At 40.6% G+C, this 20,811-nt stretch overlaps 1 protein-coding gene across 2 annotated transcripts in view; it reads right to left on the bottom strand.

The window, feature by feature from the left end:
- LOC309569438 (spectrin beta chain, erythrocytic-like) overlaps positions 1 to 20,811 on the bottom strand; it is a 132,411-nt gene that overhangs the window by 73,684 nt on the left and 37,916 nt on the right. For both annotated transcript variants that reach the window (XM_082275265.1, XM_082275266.1), the window contains exons 2-10: positions 19,936 to 20,127; positions 18,134 to 18,285; positions 8,660 to 8,833; positions 8,349 to 8,437; positions 6,902 to 6,982; positions 4,665 to 4,780; positions 1,893 to 2,005; positions 995 to 1,182; positions 569 to 686 (exon numbers count right to left, since the gene is read on the bottom strand). In XM_082275265.1, coding sequence (XP_082131391.1) covers positions 569 to 686; positions 995 to 1,182; positions 1,893 to 2,005; positions 4,665 to 4,780; positions 6,902 to 6,982; positions 8,349 to 8,437; positions 8,660 to 8,833; positions 18,134 to 18,285; positions 19,936 to 20,080 — 1,176 coding nt within the window. In that variant the 5' untranslated portion in view covers positions 20,081 to 20,127. The remainder of the gene's footprint in view (positions 1 to 568; positions 687 to 994; positions 1,183 to 1,892; positions 2,006 to 4,664; positions 4,781 to 6,901; positions 6,983 to 8,348; positions 8,438 to 8,659; positions 8,834 to 18,133; positions 18,286 to 19,935; positions 20,128 to 20,811) is intronic.

A 20,811-nucleotide genomic window follows, 5' to 3' on the forward strand; every position in this document is an offset into this window, starting at 1 on the left:
GTATTATGTACTCCTAGCCCCTGTATTCCTTGCCTTATGTACTCCTGACCCGTACATTCTGTGCATTATGCACTTCTGAGCAGTGCATTTTCTTCCTAATGCAATCCTGACCCGTGCGATCTGTAAACTATGCACTACTGAGCCCCGCATTCTGTGTGTCATACACTCCTGGCCCCTGTACTCTCTGCATGGCAAACTACTGGTTGCTGCATTCTGTGTGTTACTCTCGCTTATGGTTCAGTAATTAAAGCATATTTTGTAGGTAAAAGGACTGTGGTATATGCATGCTGTATACATAGTAAGTAGATGGAGGTTTTTTTTAACTATACCCTTTAAGCCCCATATCCCAGTGTTAGCACAATTTGGTCACACCCAAAATTCGGCACAAAAGCTTTGTTTTTTGTAGGGGAGTGTTAAAAAAAACTGATCGTCCTGCAGTGCCAGACATTCAACAAATCCATTGGCAGTTAAAACAGTAAAGATATATCAATTTTCATATGTATGTTTAGTTGTTTTCCCAGAGGTCCACTTTAAATTTTATTTTTATTTTTTTTATATTATAACATACCCTGTTGATGTCGGACACCAGCTGACCATCACGCGGTACATATACCCTTTGTTTATTCTCCCTCATTCTGGATTGTATAGTGAAAAGCTGGATTTCTAGGTCACCTTTTTCTTTAAATCTGTGGATTGGACAATATTTTTAAGCCCAATAATAAATGCCTTTGTTGTATATGAATACCAGCAGTTACACATATATCATAGTAAAATCTAAGAAAATCCAATGTTCATCACAAACAATTTTTTAACATACAGTGTAATGAATGATTTAAAATACTAACATATTAGAACAGAAAATTAGTGGTAAATGTCAGTTAATTACTAAAGAATCTTCTGCTGTCAGCAAATCAGTGGACACCCTGATAGCTTTCAGAGCAGACTGGAAGATTGCTCTGTGCTATCCTCTAGATTCTGTCTCTATTTTGCTTACTTTTTAGGCTTCTCTGTAGTTCTATATGTACTGAATGACTGTAGTTGTTGTTGGACTCCCAGTAAAGAATTTGCAAACTTCCAGTTTGTGAGGGCAATAATTGTTTGCTCAATCCATGTCAGCAGATCTGAAGTCAGTCTTCCATAATCATGTATCATCTTTTCTGTGTCAATGGCATTATCCAGTACCTTGAAGAGAAACATATGCAATGTAATGAAATCTCAATGAATTATAGTCTTTCCAATATCAAATAGACAAATTACTTTTGCTAGTAATGATGGTGGCATCAAGAAGGTCTTTCGGACGGACACAGTACCTGTGCCCAATTCATGTGCTACCATAGTAAAAAAAAAAAATGCAGCAGTGAGCAATAAGCTATTGTATTAGAAAAAAAAATGATTAGACCTTTAATTTGTTGATATATAGGATGACATTATGACAGATTCCTCATTCAAAATTCTGCTTAACCTCCCTGGCGGTATGATTCTTTCAGATTTTAGGTGCTGAAAGCGGTACCATTATTTTGCATGTAATTCTTGAGAATGAGCAGCCCAAACCAACTATTTACATATTTTTTTCTTCTTTATAACATCTCGGGTATGATAAAGTTTGAGACACAAAATCATAAATTATAATATCATAATAAAATATAAAAAAGTTAAAGTATGTATGTATGTATACATATATATATATATATATATATATATATATATATATATATACCGCTACATTGCTGGACCCCGGTGACAAGGTAAGAAATCTCTTTTACAGGATCCAGCAATGCTTCTGGCGGTACCCCGAGTGTGGCTCGGAGTTACCGCTTTTGGCTCTGAAATTTAACCCCGAGCCACGCTCGGGAATACCGATAAGAAGGTTAATGAAAGAGACCTTGTCTCACCTTTCCAATTCTTTTTCCTTCCACAGCCAACACCTTCATCTTGGAAAAATAGTGATAAAATGCTACTACGTATGTGATAATGGATTTCTCATCTGGATTTTCAGTGAACACATCTGTAAAAAATGAATACATGCACTAGCTTATTACCAGAGGCAGACAAATAATACATGGGCATGTAAAAGCATTAACATGGTTTCCCTTGCACAATTAGGCAACCTCATGCCAGGGTAAGTTACCATTTTCACCAGATAATTGGAAGTCTTCATGGAATGGATATTCCTCATGTGTGCCAGCCCTGTTCTCTATTATGGTATGACGTTGGCTTCTACTACAGAGCAGTGCTGCCTGAAGATCTAGCTATGAAGTTGCAATTGATATAGTGGGGTTGATTTACTAAAACTGGAGGGTGAAAAATCTGGTGTAGCCATGCATGGTAGCCAATCAGCTTCTAACTTCAGCTTGTTCAATTAAGCTTTGACAGAAAAAAAAACTGGAAGCTGATTGGTTTCTTTGCAGAGCTGCACCAGATTTTGCACTCTCCAGTATTAGTAAATCCCCCCAAAGTTTCTAGTAAGAATACACATGTCTGTTGTATTTAGATGATATTTGCTTATCCTGGAGTTCTACTCTAAGCATACATAAAGAGAGAATATTGATATTTTAACAATATACATGGTATTTTATTGTGTCAATTATAGAGTGGCAGCTAAAAACTACGAGCTGGTCAACTAGTATGAAAAAAGGACAAATACTGGGACTGTTGACATGCTGGTGAAGGGTTGTCGTGCATTACAATTGTAAAGATATAGATCAGGGGTCTCCAAACTGTGGCACAGATTTTATCCAGCCCTCTGATGTAAGGGGGGGACCTTAAGGTAAGAGGCAACTAGGGAACGCTCATGATGACCCTGATATAAAGGGGAATTACTCTCATGTAAGGGAGGACTCCGCTGGGCACCCTAATATTTCAGAGGGGACTCTGATAGGGAATTTTCCCCAGTGGGTAGCACAGTGGCTAAGTGGTTAGCGCATTTGTCTAGCAGCACTAGGATCGTTGCTTTGAATCCCACTACCTGCATGGAGTTTGCATGTTCTCCCTGGGTCTGTGTGGGTTTCCTTCGAGTTCTCTGGTTTCTTCCCACACTTCAAAGACATGCTGGTAGGTTAATTGAATCCTGTCTAAATTGGCCCTAGTATGTATGTTTGAAGGTGAGTTAGGGATCTTAGATTGTAAGCTCCTTGGAGGCAGGGACTCGTGAATGTACAATATAAATAGTTGTGAAGCACTGTGTAAATTAAGGGAGCTATGTAAGTACCTGAAATAAATGTAAGAGGGGGCTCTGAATAGGTCGCACATAAAAGGGGGGCTCTCATGAGTTCAAGTTTATTTGGAATCTCTTTGTATGTTTTACTGAAGTTTTTTCCTGTTGTTCTTAGGCCCCTTTCACACTTGTGCGATTTGTCCTGCGACTTGGGACTGCAAAGTCTCATGACAAGTCGTACCCCATGATTTCCAATGAGTTACGTTCATATCTGTGTGACTTCAAGTGGCAGCAACTTTAAAGTAGTCCCTGCACTACTTTGGTCCGACTTTGATGCGACTTGAGGTCCATAGGACCTCAGGATTACAGAGGCATTGCTTCAAGTACAGTCAAAGTCATGGCAAAAAATCACAGCAAAGTTGTGGTCGCACAAGTATGAAAGGGGCCTAAATCATGTTATGCTAAATATTCAAAAAGCTCAAGAATAAACTTTTTCATTCATTTAAAGCTAATTCTTTCATTTATATAACATTTTTTTTGGCCATGCAAATTTCTGTAAAATATATGATGTGGCCCTTGTACTGTACAGTTTGGAGAGTCCTGGTGTAGATAATTGTTGTCCTTGGAAGTGTCTCCAAAATTAGTATTTACGGAGTGTTTTTTGTATATTTAGCACCAATTTTTTTTTCCCTTCTTTATTGCTACGAACAGTGATACAAAGTAACATGGCGATGGGGAGTGTATTGCTGTTTAGCTATACCTGCGCCACGGGCATTCTGCTGGCAGAAAAGTGAACAAATCAAAATAAATCCAAACAAAATAAAAAATTAAAAAATATATATATAAATATATTAGGGCTGCTGCTGTATGATTGGTTAGAAAACCTTTAATGTTAATCCGAAGCACTACAGCACTGCCACTATCCACCTAATCTGTGTATAAATTATTGTGGTTTATATGGATTAATTTGTTTTTAGTATGACATGTATAATACTACATTGTAAACATTGTGTGTGCATCATAGAACATGGAGCACTTTTTTTTTTTTGCACGAATTGCATGAATTGTGATTAACACTATTTATTTTCGGATTTATTTTTCTGATTTATTTATTAATTTTATGATGCACACACAATGTTTACGTATCATACTAAAAGCTGATGAATCCATATAAATCATGATTAGATAGGAGGTATTATATACACAGATTAGGTGGATAGTGGCAGCGCTGTGGTTCTTCGGATTAACAATGAGGAGTGTATGAAAATCATCCGTGACTAAAAACAAGAAAACAAATTCTCTGACGGGGCAATATCTTTTTTAGCAAATCACAATTTTCAATTGATCTGGATATTTGTATTGATATTTGCCCAATCTCTGCAGTCATACAGTTTCTGAATGCCAGTGACTTGTTCCTGTATACCAAGTTGTCTATTTGGAAGAGAGTGACTGATGCTTGTGACATTATAAAATGAAGACATTGAAGGCTAAACTGTTTAAGGAAACTTACCCTCCGGATCAAGCAGCTGCGTTATACCGAGCTGTCTGTCAGCTACAATAAAGGCATTTTCCAGATTATGTTTAGCGTTTGATTTCTTCAGCTTTTCAAAATTGATGAGATCTGGCCTATGAAGGAAACACCAGCATGGTCAATGTGCGACATACTGTGCCTGGCAGCTGGGTATTCGGTGCCCATTGTATCTTATATAGACAGAGGTTATTTGTAGTGTTTGATAACCTTGGGAACTAACATAACACAGAATACCTTGACGTATACAGTATAATACATTATGCATAGCTCTCTTTATGGGTCCCTGGTACTGTGCTCATATATAGCTAGGAAAGATACCAGCTCTGCTTCAGACCATTTTTATAAAGAAGCAAAAACTGAACAAAGAAACATGGATTTGGAATGTATATATTTCTTAAAGTGTATGTCCAGCCACAATGTTTCTTTGGACAGAGTGGGGAAATATTAGAATTCCTGCAGGTTCATGGAGCAATTATCTGCGAATGATTGGCCCTTGATGCAGACAACCTGTGTCCAGGATCAACCATTTCCGTGTAATTGCTGCATAAGTGATTACATGTGAGCAGCCACAAATAGCTGCAGAAGCTGTCAGCCTCCTATTTCTTTCAATGGGGCTTCTGCCCTAAACTAAATGCCAGGGACCTCTGCTGGGTCTCTTGGCATCTTATCGCTAACAGCCTCATTCACAAGTATTAATGAAGCCTTATGGAGTTGATTTACCAAAGTCAAATAGGCTATTCACTTTGCAAGGTAATTTGCACCAGAATTTAGTGAACAAGGTGAACTGCTGGCTTCCACCATCCAATCATGTGCTAACAAAAATTATTATTTTTTTTTTCTCTTGGATGTGCTTGGATATTCTTTGCAAAGTGAAACTTCACTACATTTACTAAGCTTTGGGGATAATTCTCTTGCATATTTCTCATTATAAAAGTAGAAGAGGGCAACATAAAACTAGTGCGATATTTGACACTGTTTTTGATAAACGAACACATCAATATCTGGTTCGATGGATGCAGTACCAATTCTTAATTAATTCTCAAGGTGCTAGCTCATGTTAAAGCATTTTTTACATTAAAAAAACAAAAAAAAAAAACAAATGGATCCTGTCCCTAACATTCATAATATCATACTATCCACTCTGTCTCCTAATTCTGTGTGCCCCTGTGTGTGTGATTTATAAAAAAAATGCAGAGAGGCGGCTGGTCACGTGAGCGTTGAGTGGCGCTCTGAAATCAGGTATAATCTGCATTTTTTAAATAAATCACACACACAGGGGCACACAGGATTAGGAGACAGAGCAGATAGTATAATGAGGTCAGAGTGGCTTAACAACCACTTTAACTGTTTGTTAAAACCAAATAAAAACTATTAAATCAGAATTCTCAAGGTGCTCATTAGATATTTTGGTTCCAATGTTGCCCTTTGGGTGCTTCATCCTTGAAAATAGTTGCTCACAAATATAGGTGCTGTTAAAAACTGATGACATGAATAAGGCGTGATTGTGAAGAGTAGGATATTTTTCTTTGGGGAGATAAAAATTATAATAATCAAGTAAAGAGACAAATTTTTCTTTGGCTGCATTTGTTCACTTAATCATAATGCATTTTTACAAATAATTCCCCCCCCCCCCCCAAAAAAAATCAACATTTTTAAGTAGCTTATGATTTTGTGGGCCCCATTCAGAGCCACCTTGGGCTGCAGGTTGGACATCCCTGATTCAGAGTAAAGCAATAGGTTACCATTACCAGCAGTATATACTTCTCCTTTGCTGCGTTATCGCTCAGTTCAACACTGGGAGCTGAAGGAAAAGACCAGCACATCTGCATATGGAGGAACATTGGATCCACCCATATGGGTCCAAATTGATCCATGGGGAGACTATTGCTTTGTATGAGCTACAACTCCAGCAACTCATAGCTTACACAGGAAATTCTTTGCTCTCGCTAGCTAAACTAAACAGCGGGGGAATGAAAGGAAGATCATTTTTTTTTTGTGTCTGTGGAGATCTGCATTAAAGTCAACCTATTGCATTTCCCAGCATGAACAAAACACAGATTAATTTTAAAGTAATAGACAATAGGACAGCACAAGGTACGTTTCAGAAGAGCAGTTGTAGGTTTTATAGTTTTACTATAGTTTTTTATTTGGTCAGTTTAGATATAAAGAGTACTCAGAATACTCTACTCTACTACTTGGACATGGCGGTATCTTACCTGTGTTTGTGAATAAGGGCATTGAAAGCTAAGCCATCTTTCCAGCTGGATGTAAAGTTGGTGACGTTCACATTTGGATATCTAAAAGTATAGATTTACATGGAAATTAGTAAGAAGGAAAAAGCGATATGATATGATTTGTAATTGCCACTATTTATTGTTTCTCCCCAATCCAGTGCCTACACCATCTTGGGGGCTACACAATGAACCATGGCTTATAATTGGAAATCACCTAATATCCTTTGTAAACAAATTATCACCAAAGTTGATTACATAACGGAACACGCGTATTACCTTATTCTTGACTCTCTTTCAAATTACCAAGCTAAGTGGGAACCATGGCTAATTCAAAGGTATCTCCTTTAGGGTCGCTGTTTTTACTGGTCAAACCTTGCCCTTTTTTGGCATTCAAGACTTATATTTAGCTTTAGTGTATCTGTCTCTGGTCTGTTATCACTTGCTGATTTAACACATATTATGCTAGGTTCATCCATTATTATTGTGCATCAGCTACTGTTTTACTATATTTTGTATGATGTAAGCTTTCTGATATAAGCTTTTTGTGAATGAAACATGTTATTATTGCATTGCTTGTAATAAAAAGCCCTGTTAGAAATAAATGCTGTGTTTATAATCTGCTTTGTTCTAAGGCAAAATCAATAAAGCACTTCTTATGGCATAGGATAAAAACTCCTAACATCAGTGAAAAACTGATCAGCCAACTGTCAAATAATTTTATTTGGCACCGATTTTAAGCTTTATTTGATAATATTTATTGTGATAGTATTTTCATTCTCATTGTGCTAGTATTTATTACTATCATGATATACATTTTGCCCTAGTGTTAGGCTCAGGTTAAGGGTATTTGGGGTTAGGTTCAGGTTTAGTTAGAGGCTATGTTTGCCCTTATGTTGAAGCATTGAGTTGGTAACTAACTATTATTGACTAATATAGAATTATCATTTAGTGCCTATATTTACAACACTATGATCCTGACCCCATATAATAATTATATATATATATTAATATAATTAATAACATGTGACACTTGGACTTTCATTGCAGTAAACCTTGGCTGGAGTTGAACATCTTCAGTGTGCACCCCGTTATTTGGATGATAGGCTACAGTGAAGCAAAAGTATTCCCCAAGGCCTTGGCACCTGGCTGATAGCAGGAACTTGAGAAGGATACAGTCGTAAAAGGTGTTGGGTTCTTCATACAATCTCTGTACAATCAATTTTAGATCTACCAAAACTATGTAATATGAGGACTTTGCTAATCTAGCCAAATAATTGGTATCTAGTCAGGCAAGCCCTTGTGCTGCATAATTGTTAGTAGATCTAAATGTGATGGTACAATCAGATGGTATAGTGATGGGCCACCTTTAGTCACTTTGATGCTTGTGATGCCTAATACCATGTGAAATAGACAGTTTTCTGATACTCACCCAGCTGTCTTCATCTGACACCAGAGCAGCAAAGCGTCTTTAGCAGAGCGAGTTTCGCTACCTTTTGTCTCTACAATAATGTCTTGTATCTGCAAACATGAACCAAGTAATGGGTCAGCTAAAAGGCTTTAAAAACACCTATAAATGCTATTTTTGGAATAATCTTTGTAACGGCTTATGGTAACTTTTTTCTGCCAAGCGCAGGAGAATATTATTTCCGTAAAAGTGCAAGTGGAAACAGTTTCTATGTGTTCACTGATTCTCTCAATTCAATAACTCAATAATTTGGGATTTGATAAAACAGGACATACCTGGAAACGCAATATGATGGTCCAGATGAGCCCTAGTATTAACCTGTGGTTACCATTTACAATGTCATGGGGACCGATGTTTTCAAGATGGACTCTCTGTTCCTTGAGAAAATGGAGGGCTTTGTCTACGTTTTCCAGACAGTGAATTCTCATTCTTCCCTTTGTCCTTCTTGGCTAAAACATGACACAGTGATCAAACATTGCATGTTTGTACTAATATACTTGTGTTAGAAAAATTGCAACGGAAAACAGACAAATGTTTGTGTTTTAAAGCTGGACTTGGTTTACATCCTAAAAGATTTTTATTTTTTCCATGCACTCCTGAGATTTAAAAAAAACCTTGCTAGGCAGCACAGCCAGCCTGGTGACCTGGTTTTAGTTTGTTGCAGTAATAAGAAAGGGGGTGCATTTAAGTGCCCACTTGCATGGGATTGTGGCCACCCTCAGTTTAATTTTAATATAGTATAGCCTTAGGCTTAGTGGCAGTTTTTGTACAGGTGGGCTATTACTGGGTTAATTTCCCCTCTGGTGCTGGGGCAGGTATCAACCAATGAGGTAACATGGAAGGATCTGGATTGCAGGTGCAAGGTGATAAAAGCAAGTGGCAGTCTGAAGTTCCTCCTTTTGCACCTGAAGAGCAAGAAGGAAAGTTCAGAAGGAAAGTTCTCTGCAGATTTACCTGGTCAGCATGGAAGCTTTGCTGAAGCAGCTCATTGAAAAGGCAGAAGGAGCGGGCGGCGAGGACTGGCTGTGGCGATGTTTAAGCTTGCAGTTTACCAGCACAGGACAGCAGGAATCATAGGTGGCCGGGATCATGTCGGATGTTGGTCTTGGACCCCCCTCCCCCCCCAAGAGCCAGTACAGGCCGTGCGTAGGATGGAAGCAGAAGAAGTGAGCCCCCGGTCACTGAGGAGTCGGGCACCGGAGAGAAGGCAGCGTTATGTGGAAGATGGCGAGCGGGAGGCAGAGCGGCCAGACAGAGTGCAAGATGCTGGGAAGATGGGGGCACACATGCGCCGCCCCAAGAAGAAGATGAGAGCCGCCTCACAGTCTCCAGGAAGGAGAGGAAGAAATAAGGCTGACACTTTGCAGGCAGGTCCCAGGACTGGGAGAGGGTGTCTCCTTTCTCCTATACAGGTTGCTGCACTGCCTGTTAACCCCTTGCAGGAGGCATCACCGCTTACCCACCGGACACAAGGGACAGCTGCTGCTGGTGTGCTGCTGGAGGAGATGGCTGGACAAGAAGCTGTTTCACCTCCAGCAGCTGGTGAGTCTTGTCAACTAAAAAATCTGTCTGTGTTGATTGTTTCCTTATCTTCACTTGTTAACTCTTTGGCTCCTGGTATTGCTGTGGCTGCAAAAGATTTAACAGCACAGCAATCTCCTAGTGCTCCTGTTTTTTCTTCTGCTGTGTCTTCTCATGTCTCCTCTAAAGAACATTTTCAATTTACCTCAGAACAAGTGTCAAACAGTAATGTTTTCTCTTTGACCCATTTGACTCAGGCTGGTTTTAGCTTGCCAGAGGCGTGCATGAAAGATGTCATGCCCTGTGAGATGTCGCCTCTGGGTTACCACCTGAACCTGTCGGTCAAGGAAAGAATTTGGAGGGACGATTTTGTGGATTTATTGTCACTTTTGCCAACGCACAGGGAATTCCTGAGAGGTGCGGGGGGTTGTTCCAACATTTGGACCATATATTGGAAGCTTACAATAGCTTTGGGGGGCTAGGCTGGTATTTTTAGGATGAATCCTTCAGACAGAAGTTGTCAGTACACCCGTCCTTGAAATGGGAAATAAAGGATGTCGGCCTTCGGCTGAATTAAATTGTTCCCCAGAAACAGGTATCCCCCTAAAAAATTACAGGTTAGCACTTTTAACATGGCCTACTGCAAAGGGTTTTGTTTTGCTTTCAATGAAAGCCAATGTAGGTGGAACGCATCTTGTAAGTACAAGCACGAGTGTTCATTTTGTGCAGGTCCGCATCCGTTGGCTAAGTGCTTTAAGAAGAATGCGGCGGTAGCAGTTCTCGCGCAGAAGGATATTTTTCCGAAAAGCCTACACGCCTGTGAGGCTGGAAAAAATGCGTCCGTGGCTGGACACATACCCAAACAGGGAGAAAGCAAATTTTCTCACTGAGGTTTCACTGAGGTTTTTGATAGGGGTTTTCCGCTACCTTCTTTTACAGGTTCTGGCTGTGTAGGGGTTAAAAATTTGAAATCGGTAGAGAATTTTCCGCAGGTGGCGCGGGATAAATTTTCAAAGAAATTGAGCAAGGTAGGATTGCGGGTCCATTGGAAACCCCGCCTTTTTCCAATTTTCGCATATTGCCTTTGGGAGTAGTGCCAAAAAAGGAGCCTAATGAGTTTAGGGTTATTCACCATTTATCCTATCCCAAAGGCGATTCGTTAAATGATGACATTGCTGAGGAGTTGTGCTCAGTCTCGTATGCGACTTTTGAGGCAATCGCTAGGATTAGAGTTTTTTGGCCTGGGGCTTTGTTAGCCAAGGCAGATATAAAGTCGGCTTTTAAGTTGCTGCCTATAGCACCAGAGGCTTTCAATTCGTTAGGTTTTCAGTTGGACGGTTTATTTATTTATTTATTTATTTTTTTTATTATTTTTTTTTTTTTTTGATAGATGTCTCCCCATGGGGTGTGCATTGTCTTGTTCATATTTTGAGGCGTTTTCAATTTTTTTTTTTTTTTTTTTTTTTTTTTTTTTTTTTTACACTGGGTAGTGTGTAGCAAGTCGGGTAGTGACGGAGTGGTGCATTACCTGGATGACTTTTTATTTGTCGGGCCTCCAGGTTTGGATGGGTGTTTGCGTCTATTGCAATCTTTTAGGGAAGTTGCAGACAAGTTTGGAGTTCCGTTGGCTGAGGAGAAAACGTGTTTGCCGACCATGGATATTGTTTTCCTGGGTATTCACATTGATATCGTCCGTTTAAATTTTTGGTTGCCTGTAGATAAGTTAGTTAGATTGAAAGCTTTGATTCAGATGTTCATGGTCAGAAGGAAGGTGTTGTTAAAGACCATGCAGTCATTGTTGGGCATGCTGGCTTTTGCGTGTAGGATTATGCCCATGGGGCACGTTTTTTCACGCCGTCTTTATTTGTCGACTTCAGGTTTGAAGTCGCCGTACTCGCACATTAGGCTGACTAGCTCGTTGAAGGAGGACTTGTTGGTGTGGGCCAATTTTTTTTTTTTTTTTTTTTTTTTTAGACACTTATAATGGGCAATCTTTTTTCCAGGCGGATTTTGTTTTTGCCCCGGACTTTCATTTATTTACGGATGCAGCAGTCTCAAAAGGTTTTGCGGCAATTTGGAAGACGCATTGGTGCTGTGGTGAATGGCCAGAGTTTTGGAAATGCAACAAACTAATGAAGAATGTGGTTTTGCTGGAGCTTTTTCCAATTCTGGTGGCTTTGGAGCTATGGGGTGTGTTATTCGCGAATAGGCGTATTTTGGTTGAGATGGACAATAAGGGAGTCCTTTTCGCAGTGAATTGTTTGTCTTCCAAGTCTATTTTTGTCATCAAAGTGCTTGGGCGAATTGTATTTTTGTGTTTGAAGTGTAACATCTGGCTGAAGGCGAAGTATACCCCGGGAGTGTTGAATAATTTAGCTGAGGCATTATCTTGGGTTTTAGATGGACCGTTCGAGAACTATTGCCGGAAGCCGACGAGGAAGGTGTCGAAATGTCCGGGCCATTTGTGGGAGATTGTCGGGATGTAGTGGCAAAGGCGATTGAAGGTTCGGTGGCTCCTAAAACTTGGGCGAGCTATTCTGCTCCCTGGAGAGACTGGTTATTATGTACGGAAGCGAGAGGTTTTGTTGACGGCCGTACGTCCGAAGGGATGGTGCTTTTGGCCTCCCGGATGCGGCAGCAGGTGTCTTATAGTCACTTAAGGAAGACGCTAGCGGGCATTTCATTATTTTGCCGCTTGAGGGGTTTCGGTCATGTACAAGCTATTTTGCTGTACAACAGGCATTGAAGGGTTACAGGAAGGCCGTTTTTGTGACTGATGACAGGAGACCTATTTCCATTGAGTTGCTAGTAGATATATGTGCTGTAACTTTTGAAGTGTGTAGCTCGGGTTATGAATCCATGCTGTTTAGGACAGCCTTTGCGCTGGCCTTCTTCGGGGCCTTACGCATTTCAGAGCTTGTACCTTTATCAAAAAGGGCTGGTGGTGGCATTTTGTATGAAAATGTAGTGTTGGGTAGGGATGGAGTTCATATTTGGATTAGCCGTTCAAAAACGGACACCCAAGGTAGGGGGGTGGGAATTACCCTGAAGGCTCAGACTGCTGGGAGGGTATGCCCTTGGGCGATGGTCTGGCAGTTTTTGGGTATAAGGCCTCAAGGGGGTTTGCAATTTTTGATCCATCGTGATCTTTCCCCTCTTACAAAGTATCAGTTTGATTTTGTGTTTCATAAGTGCTTAGAGTGGTTGGGTTTAAAAAATTTAGGTTTTCCTCCCATTCTTTTCGTATAGGGGCAGCCTCAGAGGAAGCGAGGAGGGGTATTTCGGAGGCTGCAATTAAAGATATGGGGAGGTGGAAATCCAACTCTTTTAAATCATATGTGAGACCTAACATGTTTGTTTAATTCCTTTAGGTGTCCAGCGCACAGTGTGGATTCTGGGCCATTCCTTCATTTTCTGCAGCTCAGCGTAATTATTCTACAAACTTGTCTCTTCTTCAGGAGTCCTTTAAATTATTTTTGGAAAGGCATTAGGGGCCTCCAGTGGCATCAGCTTTATTTTCCTTTAACTAGATTGCATCAGTCATGGCCCCCTCCATCAAGTTTACTTGTACATGCGGGTGGAAATGATTTGGGGAATGTAAAGACGTTGGAATTGTTATTCATGATCAAATGGGATTTGCATTTTTTCTCTCTTTCTTCTCCTAAAATGGTAATTGTGTTTTTCAGAGATGGTTCCTCGCCTTCCTTGCCTGTCCTCATCCCAGAGGAGAGTTATGGAAAAAATGAGGAAAAGGATAAATAGGGCCATGGAAAAATATATGCCGTTAATTCGGCGGCTTATCATATCGACACGTAGATCTGGAAGGCGGAATACAAGGGCTGTATCGGCAGGGCGGTGTTCACCTTTCTGATGTGGGTCTCGATATATTCAACCTAGGTCTGCAGTATGGTATTGAACAGGCCGCGGTGGTGGGGCTGGGCCGTTCTTGATGCTCAAGCCCGGCTGGTGGGGACATGTATTTTTGTTGGTTAAATCTTGTGATTACGGTTTGCTCGAGTTCTAAAAAACTGAGCAATTACAATTATGGTTTCATTAAGTGAGTTTTGGTTTTAAGTATTATTATTTGATCATTTTAAATGTTTGCTTTACTTATATTGAAACCAATAAAGTGTGCCGCGGCCATTTCTTTGCCAAATACTGTGGATCTGTTTGGTTTATTTCACTAGTTTAAGTTATAGCATAATTGGGCGAGGGTGTGGCCTACAATCCCATAAGAAAGGGGGTGCATTTAAGTGCCCACTTGCATGGGATTGTGGCCACCCTCAGTTTAATTTTAATATAGTATAGCCTTAGGCTTAGTGGCAGTTTTTGTACAGGTGGGCTATTACTGGGTTAATTTCCCCTCTGGTGCTGGGGCAGGTATCAACCAATGAGGTAACATGGAAGGATCTGGATTGCAGGTGCAAGGTGATAAAAGCAAGTGGCAGTCTGAAGTTCCTCCTTTTGCACCTGAAGAGCAAGAAGGAAAGTTCCCCGCCCCCCCTCCCTTTGTCGCGTGCACCTTTGTGTGGTTGGGTCACCCTAGTATTCTAGGGGGGACATGTATTTTTGTTGGTTAAATCTTGTGATTACGGTTTGCTCGAGTTCTAAAAAACTGAGCAATTACAATTATGGTTTCATTAAGTGAGTTTTGGTTTTAAGTATTATTATTTGATCATTTTAAATGTTTGCTTTACTTATATTGAAACCAATAAAGTGTGCCGCGGCCATTTCTTTGCCAAATACTGTGGATCTGTTTGGTTTATTTCACTAGTTTAAGTTATAGCATAATTGGGCGAGGGTGTGGCCTACAATCCCATATACAACACAGTTTAACCTGCCTGCCCCCAGCCTGTGAATGAACAGAGAAGGAGCAGCAAATGACTGTTGAGGACATCTCTCTACTCTCTCCCCCTTTTAGCATTTTCCTTGTCAGCACAAAAGAATGTAGGATACCTGATTGGTCCAAACTAATGCCCCTCCACCCTGTGTTGCTGTAGAGTGGATTGCATATTTAGGGTGTAACATGAACCATAGAGTCTGCAGCCCCCCGCCCGCCCATTCTTACAGAATCATGGGTTCTGGTCCCCACTGGCTTCTGTCAATTTTGTTGGGGCTTTGCCCACACAGCCGGGTCATTCAGTCACAGAGATCTTTGAATGAAAAAATACAAGCCCCCCCCTGCCACTGTGGCAGAGGGAGTTGAAGTTCTCAATGGAGCACAAGTGCACTTGTAATGCATTGAACTGTACCTCGAACAGGAGGAAGAGCCTGCAGGAGTCACAGCACTGCACCCACAATCCAGTGATCATGGTTACAATGCTTTGGCTTATTTAAAAAATGCACGTTTTACATTTTGCAAAAGGCTGATTTCCCCTTTAAAGTGTAACTTACAGTAGGGTAGTCTGTTATTAAAATCAATGTCATTTCCAGGGAGAAAAAAAAAATTAGGGACAGATCTCCAATATCTTAGAGCTGTCTCTGAAAATCAAGAACATTTGACATTTAGGCAAACAATGTGAGAATATAAATATAACAAACATCACAGTGATCACATGGTTGGTCCCTCCCAACTCCTGATCATAAACAGTGGCCGGGAGCTGTTGGTAACAGTGCAGGCCCAGTGTTCGAGGCATCAAGTGAGTGCACTCCCAGAATAGTGACTCCAGCTGTGAGCATATATGTGGCAACTTGGTGTTAAAGAACTCATCCAGCAGCCAGCATTAAGGGGTTGCAAAGAGAGGATTGACAGCTATATATTTTGCATGGATGGCAAGCAAATGAAAGCATGTAAAAATTAGGTCATGTCAAAAACTAATTTAACAACTTGACCTCCGGAAGATTTACCCCCCTTCATGACCAGTCCATTTTTTGCGATATGGCACTGCGTTACTTTAACCTAAAATTGTGTGGTTGTGCAATGCTTTACCCATATAAAATTTGGGTTTTTTGTTCCAACAAATAGAGCTTTCTTTTGGTCGTATTTGATTACCTCTGCGTTTTTTATTTTTTGTGCTATTAACAAAAATAAATCGACAATTGTGAAAAAAAAACAACAATATTTTTTTTAATTACTGCTATAAAACATATCTAATAAAATAATTGAAAAAAAATCTGATTTCCTTATCAGTTTAGGCTAATATGTATTCTGCTACATATTTTTGGTGAAAAAAATCCCAATAAGCGTATAATAATTGGTTTTCCACAAAAGTTATAGCGTCTACAAACTATGGGATATTTTTATTTATTTTTTTACTGCTAGTAATGGTGTTGATCAGCGACTTATAGTGGAACTCCGATATTGTGGTGGATGTTCTGACACTGACAGACACTTTTGACACTTTTTGTGGACCAGTGACACTAATACATTGATCAGTACTAAAATATGCACAGTACTAATGACACTGGCTGGGAAAGGGTTAACATCAGGGGGAGATCAAAGGGTTAACTGTGTGCCTAGCCTGTGTTTTTGTGTACAGTGTCAGAGGTGCTTTTACTAGGGGAAGGCATGGATCCATGCCCCTGCTTGGCATAGACACAGGATCCATGCCTTCCCTCCTGACAGAATAGCAATCTGCCTTGTTTACAGCAAGCTGAAGAAGCCCAGTAGAGGGCGTAAGACGTAAAGGTAGGGTGAGTCATTACTCTGGAAGGATGTTTGTTCATTTGTGCCAGCTTTTTGAGCTATAGATATGCATGGTTTTTACATACGGCCGTGAGTATTTTTAATCCCTGTGATATGTTTTAATAAATAATAGAAGCAGAGACCACTATGGTTTTCTTTTATTTTTTTATGGCCACAAATGAATGATTGAGACCCTAAGAGAAGGTCAACTTTGAGATACCCTGTGGAGGAATACCGCTGTGGCATCCTGGGATATATCTCAACAAGGGATGATGACTCTGTAGTGGAGTCATTATTTGTAGGCCGAATACAAATGATTGAGATCCTAAGAGGTCAACTCTCAGATACCCTGTGGAAGACTACCCCTGAGGCTTCTTGTGGGATATCTTAACAGGAGATGGTGACTCTGTGGGGGTCATTATCTGGAGGTGAGCAGGCATTTCAGCTGAGGGTGGTGGTCACCAAATTCACTGGATTATTATTACTCTGAACAGTCACTTGAAGATACACAGTGGTGGATTATATACACTGAGACTTGTTTTTGTTTAATATGGATTGTACAGTTTGTCTAAAATGGTTGCGCTACACTAATTATGATATATGGTATATATACATTATCCGACGCAGAGGTGCCGCCATGTAGCAGTAGAAAAGTTGTTAAGGTAAACGCTGTAATAATAACTTAAACTATGTGCTTACTGAAAATTCATAATACTTTCCCCTTCAGAGCCCAATGAAATACTTAATTTTAAATTTGCTAAATACATTCTAGGTGTATCAAAACAAAAAGGTGTTCAAAATCTTACAGTCTGAGTAGAAAAGCCTGTCATCTGCCAGCAAGCTGTAGAGAAGGACCCTTGCTCTGTGTGGAAGCAGTGATCTCTTTGCAGAGGTCTGAAAACCCGCGGAGGCAGAGCCAAAGCTCTCCAACCAGGAGGGAGCATGAGCTTTGCTGACTATAGAGCTATAGGTCTGACTCAGTTGGGTGCATGCCTGACCTCTGCTGAGAGCCCACTGCTTCCCCATAGAGGGCTAGAGTCCCAATCTTCAGATGCTGGCAATGAAAAGCATTTCTACTTGGGCTCAGCAGCTTTAGAAAAAAACAAAACTTTAAGGCCCCTTGCAGACGGGGCCAAGCGGATCCGCCTGCTCAGTGAGGAATCTCTCCACTATGCAGAGTGGACATGGACACAGTCCACTCTTCTCTATGAGGCGGTAGAATGGAAACAGAATGCCTGTCCGTTTCCATCCAACTGTCATCTGATTTGCCAGATGGATGAGGAACAGATCCTCATCCGTCTGTTTTTAGCGAACCGAATCAGATGCCGGCGGGTGTCAGCAGACACATGTCCGTTGACATCTGCCACTCCATAGAGAGCAATAGATGGTCTAAACCTGCACCGGAAAAACTGACAGGCAGACCCAATCAGTCCCTCAGTGTGAAAAGGGCCTAAGACTTTGCTCACCTTTTTGTTTTGATGCAACTGAAATGTATTTAGCGGATTCACACAGAATGCTCTGTTGGGCTTTATTGCCTGTAAGTCCCTTTTCTACAATATTAATAAATCTGTGATAAAATTTGAAGACTGTGCTGCAAACGTACCAACTGCTCCCCTGAGAGTACTTCAAGTAATTTTATCAGCATTCGTCCATCTCTTAGGTCCAGGTAGAGATCTGAAATCCGACAACTCACAAAAGCAAGATGTGAGTTTACCCATTTTGTAAATGTCTTTTTTTGCACAGCTTCACGTTCATCTGAAATACAAAACACATACAAAATGTATTCACTCAGCAGGTAGTTATAAGGCCTCATGTACACAGGGCATTTTTACAGCTGCTTTTAGGAGCGTCAGACGTTTTTTTTTTTTTTTACAGCTTAAAAACACCCCTCCATGTTATTCTATGGCCTCATGCACAGACAGGCTTTTAGGAGCTGTAAGTGGCATAGGCGTTTTCAAGCTGTAAAAAAAACCCCAGGGCCTGTGCGTTCTGGAGCAGCAGCGTTAGGCTGTAAAAACAGCGTTAAGCTGCATCAAGCATGTTTAAGCTGTAGTAGTTGGATTTGAGGTTGGAAAATAGAAGAGAGCACAGAAAGGCTGCTAAACGCTAACGCTGCTAAACATGGCTAAACGCACATTAACACCAATGCAAAATGCTTCTAAAAAGCGTTTTTACAGCTGCTTTTTCCTGGCGTCAGAATTGGCTTTGGAGCTCGTTTTTTTAAAAGCCCTGTGTGCATGAGGCCTTACTACTGATCTTACAGTGGATTCTATCCAAAACCTCATTGGAACTGAAACCTCTGTCAGGTTTTATTCCTGTATGTATTCCTTCTGGGGAGATTTCCCCTAACATTCTGCTTTCAGGGACAGCTGGCAATGACATAGATTTCCATACTCTTCTCCATGCCAATAAAAAATGTATTTACTGTATATCTGTCTTACCCTGCTGTAAAGATTTTGCCTAACTTTCTGGTGTGCAATACAACAGAAAGTGAGATGAAATCTGATTTAGGGGTTAGTTTACACTTGTGGTTGAGCGACGGTAAAAACATACGGTTGAGATGCCTTTTTTACCACCCCCCAACTGCTACCATAAGCTGAAAAGACAGCTGTATGGAGGTATACACATGCCGCAGCCGTGCTTTGCGTTGAGATGCAGCAAAAATGATCCCCACTGTCGTGTTTGGTGGGCAGTACCATCCACTGAATGTGCCCCATTCAAGTGAATAGGTCCACACCACAACTGCTCCACTCTTCAATGTAGATTGCACTTCAGTGGGTCAACGCAAGTTTAAACGAGGAGGCACATATATATGGAAGGAAAACAAGTGAAAAGGATGTAGAGGTTGACAATTTTGTATTCTATTACAGCTGAAGTACCATGGATTTCCCTGGCTCTTGTGGAGCATAAGGTGTGTCAGCTCTTGCGCTATCAATGTGCGTGTAAAGTAGATGAACAAACTGTTGGAATCTGCTAGCACTTTATAGCTTATCCACAGCTATTTAAAAAGGCAGTGCAGCACTATTCACCTATTATTGCACTCTTGTGGAGCATAGCTATAAAATGTCACATCTTACCCATAAGAAGTATTGGTCATGTAGACAGAATTAGAAAAAGGCATACAAATACACTGGTGAACGTATCATAGAAATACATCTTTTCAGCCCTTCTTATTATGATACCATGCTATTCCTTCTAAAGTGTATGCATATCGTAACAATAAACTGCACCTATTTTCTCCCCTCTTTTGTCTATTAGAAATACTGCATCATTGAAATGCAAAAAAGTGCCTGTCAATCCTGGCAGAAATCCAGTGAGCTAATAACTTCCTGTTCTAAAAATTTTTTTAATATAACTTGAAACATTTGGGGTAGAAACAATGTTTTATTAGTTAGCCAATCGTACCTGCAAGGGCTTTAATCCTCGATCGCTCAAACATACGAGCAGAGCTGTTATCATTGTCCAGGTCATCTTCAGTGGCTTCCCAGCGAGAGTTCACACAGCTATACTGCTGTTCAATTTCCAGATGATCAAAGTCCGTGGTCTGCATTTTCTTCTTTTATTGTCCAGTTGTACCCCAGCACTAAATGATTATTCCTAGAGAAAAGACATATACCAATTATCAATCAGCAACTGACCTTGTACATAATTGTTCCCTTCTTGCACCTGCACACATGAGCCACAGGAATGCAGGTCCCAACAGCCCGTGGCATATCTATGGGTGCAAGGATTTTGCCATACATCTGCACACGCATAGGGTTTCCATGCGTACGCACAAAGATGAGTATCGCCTATCTGACAAAACATCCCCGTCTTTGTGCATGCGCAGGAAATACCCTTGGCATGCGCAAATCTGCCGCAGGACCCTGCCAAGACCCAGTGCCTCGGCAGAGCCCTTCAGCATATCTGCGCATGCACCATAATGGCTGTTGGGGGATGACAGAGTTTCGAAGAGCATGGCTAAAGTTGTGCTTTTAGGGAATGAAAAGTCTTTTCAAAGTTTCTTAGATAGACAGGTAAAAGAGATCAGCTTTGTGTAAATGATCCAAGCAAAATGTTTATGTTTTCAATACTTTGCTTCCATCTATAGTTTGTAATTATTTATGTACATGGGAGCAGCCATATTTCTCTTTCGTTCATTGACAGACACAGCTCCTAAATTCTCTATGAATTCTTATTCATTAGATTATACTGCCCCATACAGGAGTAGGACACTAGGCAGAAAAAAAGTCTGGCTATGACTATGGGCAGTCCCAGGGGGTATACTCCCTCTCTCTGCTA

This window comes from Pelophylax lessonae (genome assembly GCF_965119305.1).
Source record: "Pelophylax lessonae genome assembly, chromosome: 13".
Classification (NCBI taxonomy): Eukaryota; Metazoa; Chordata; class Amphibia; order Anura; family Ranidae; genus Pelophylax; species Pelophylax lessonae.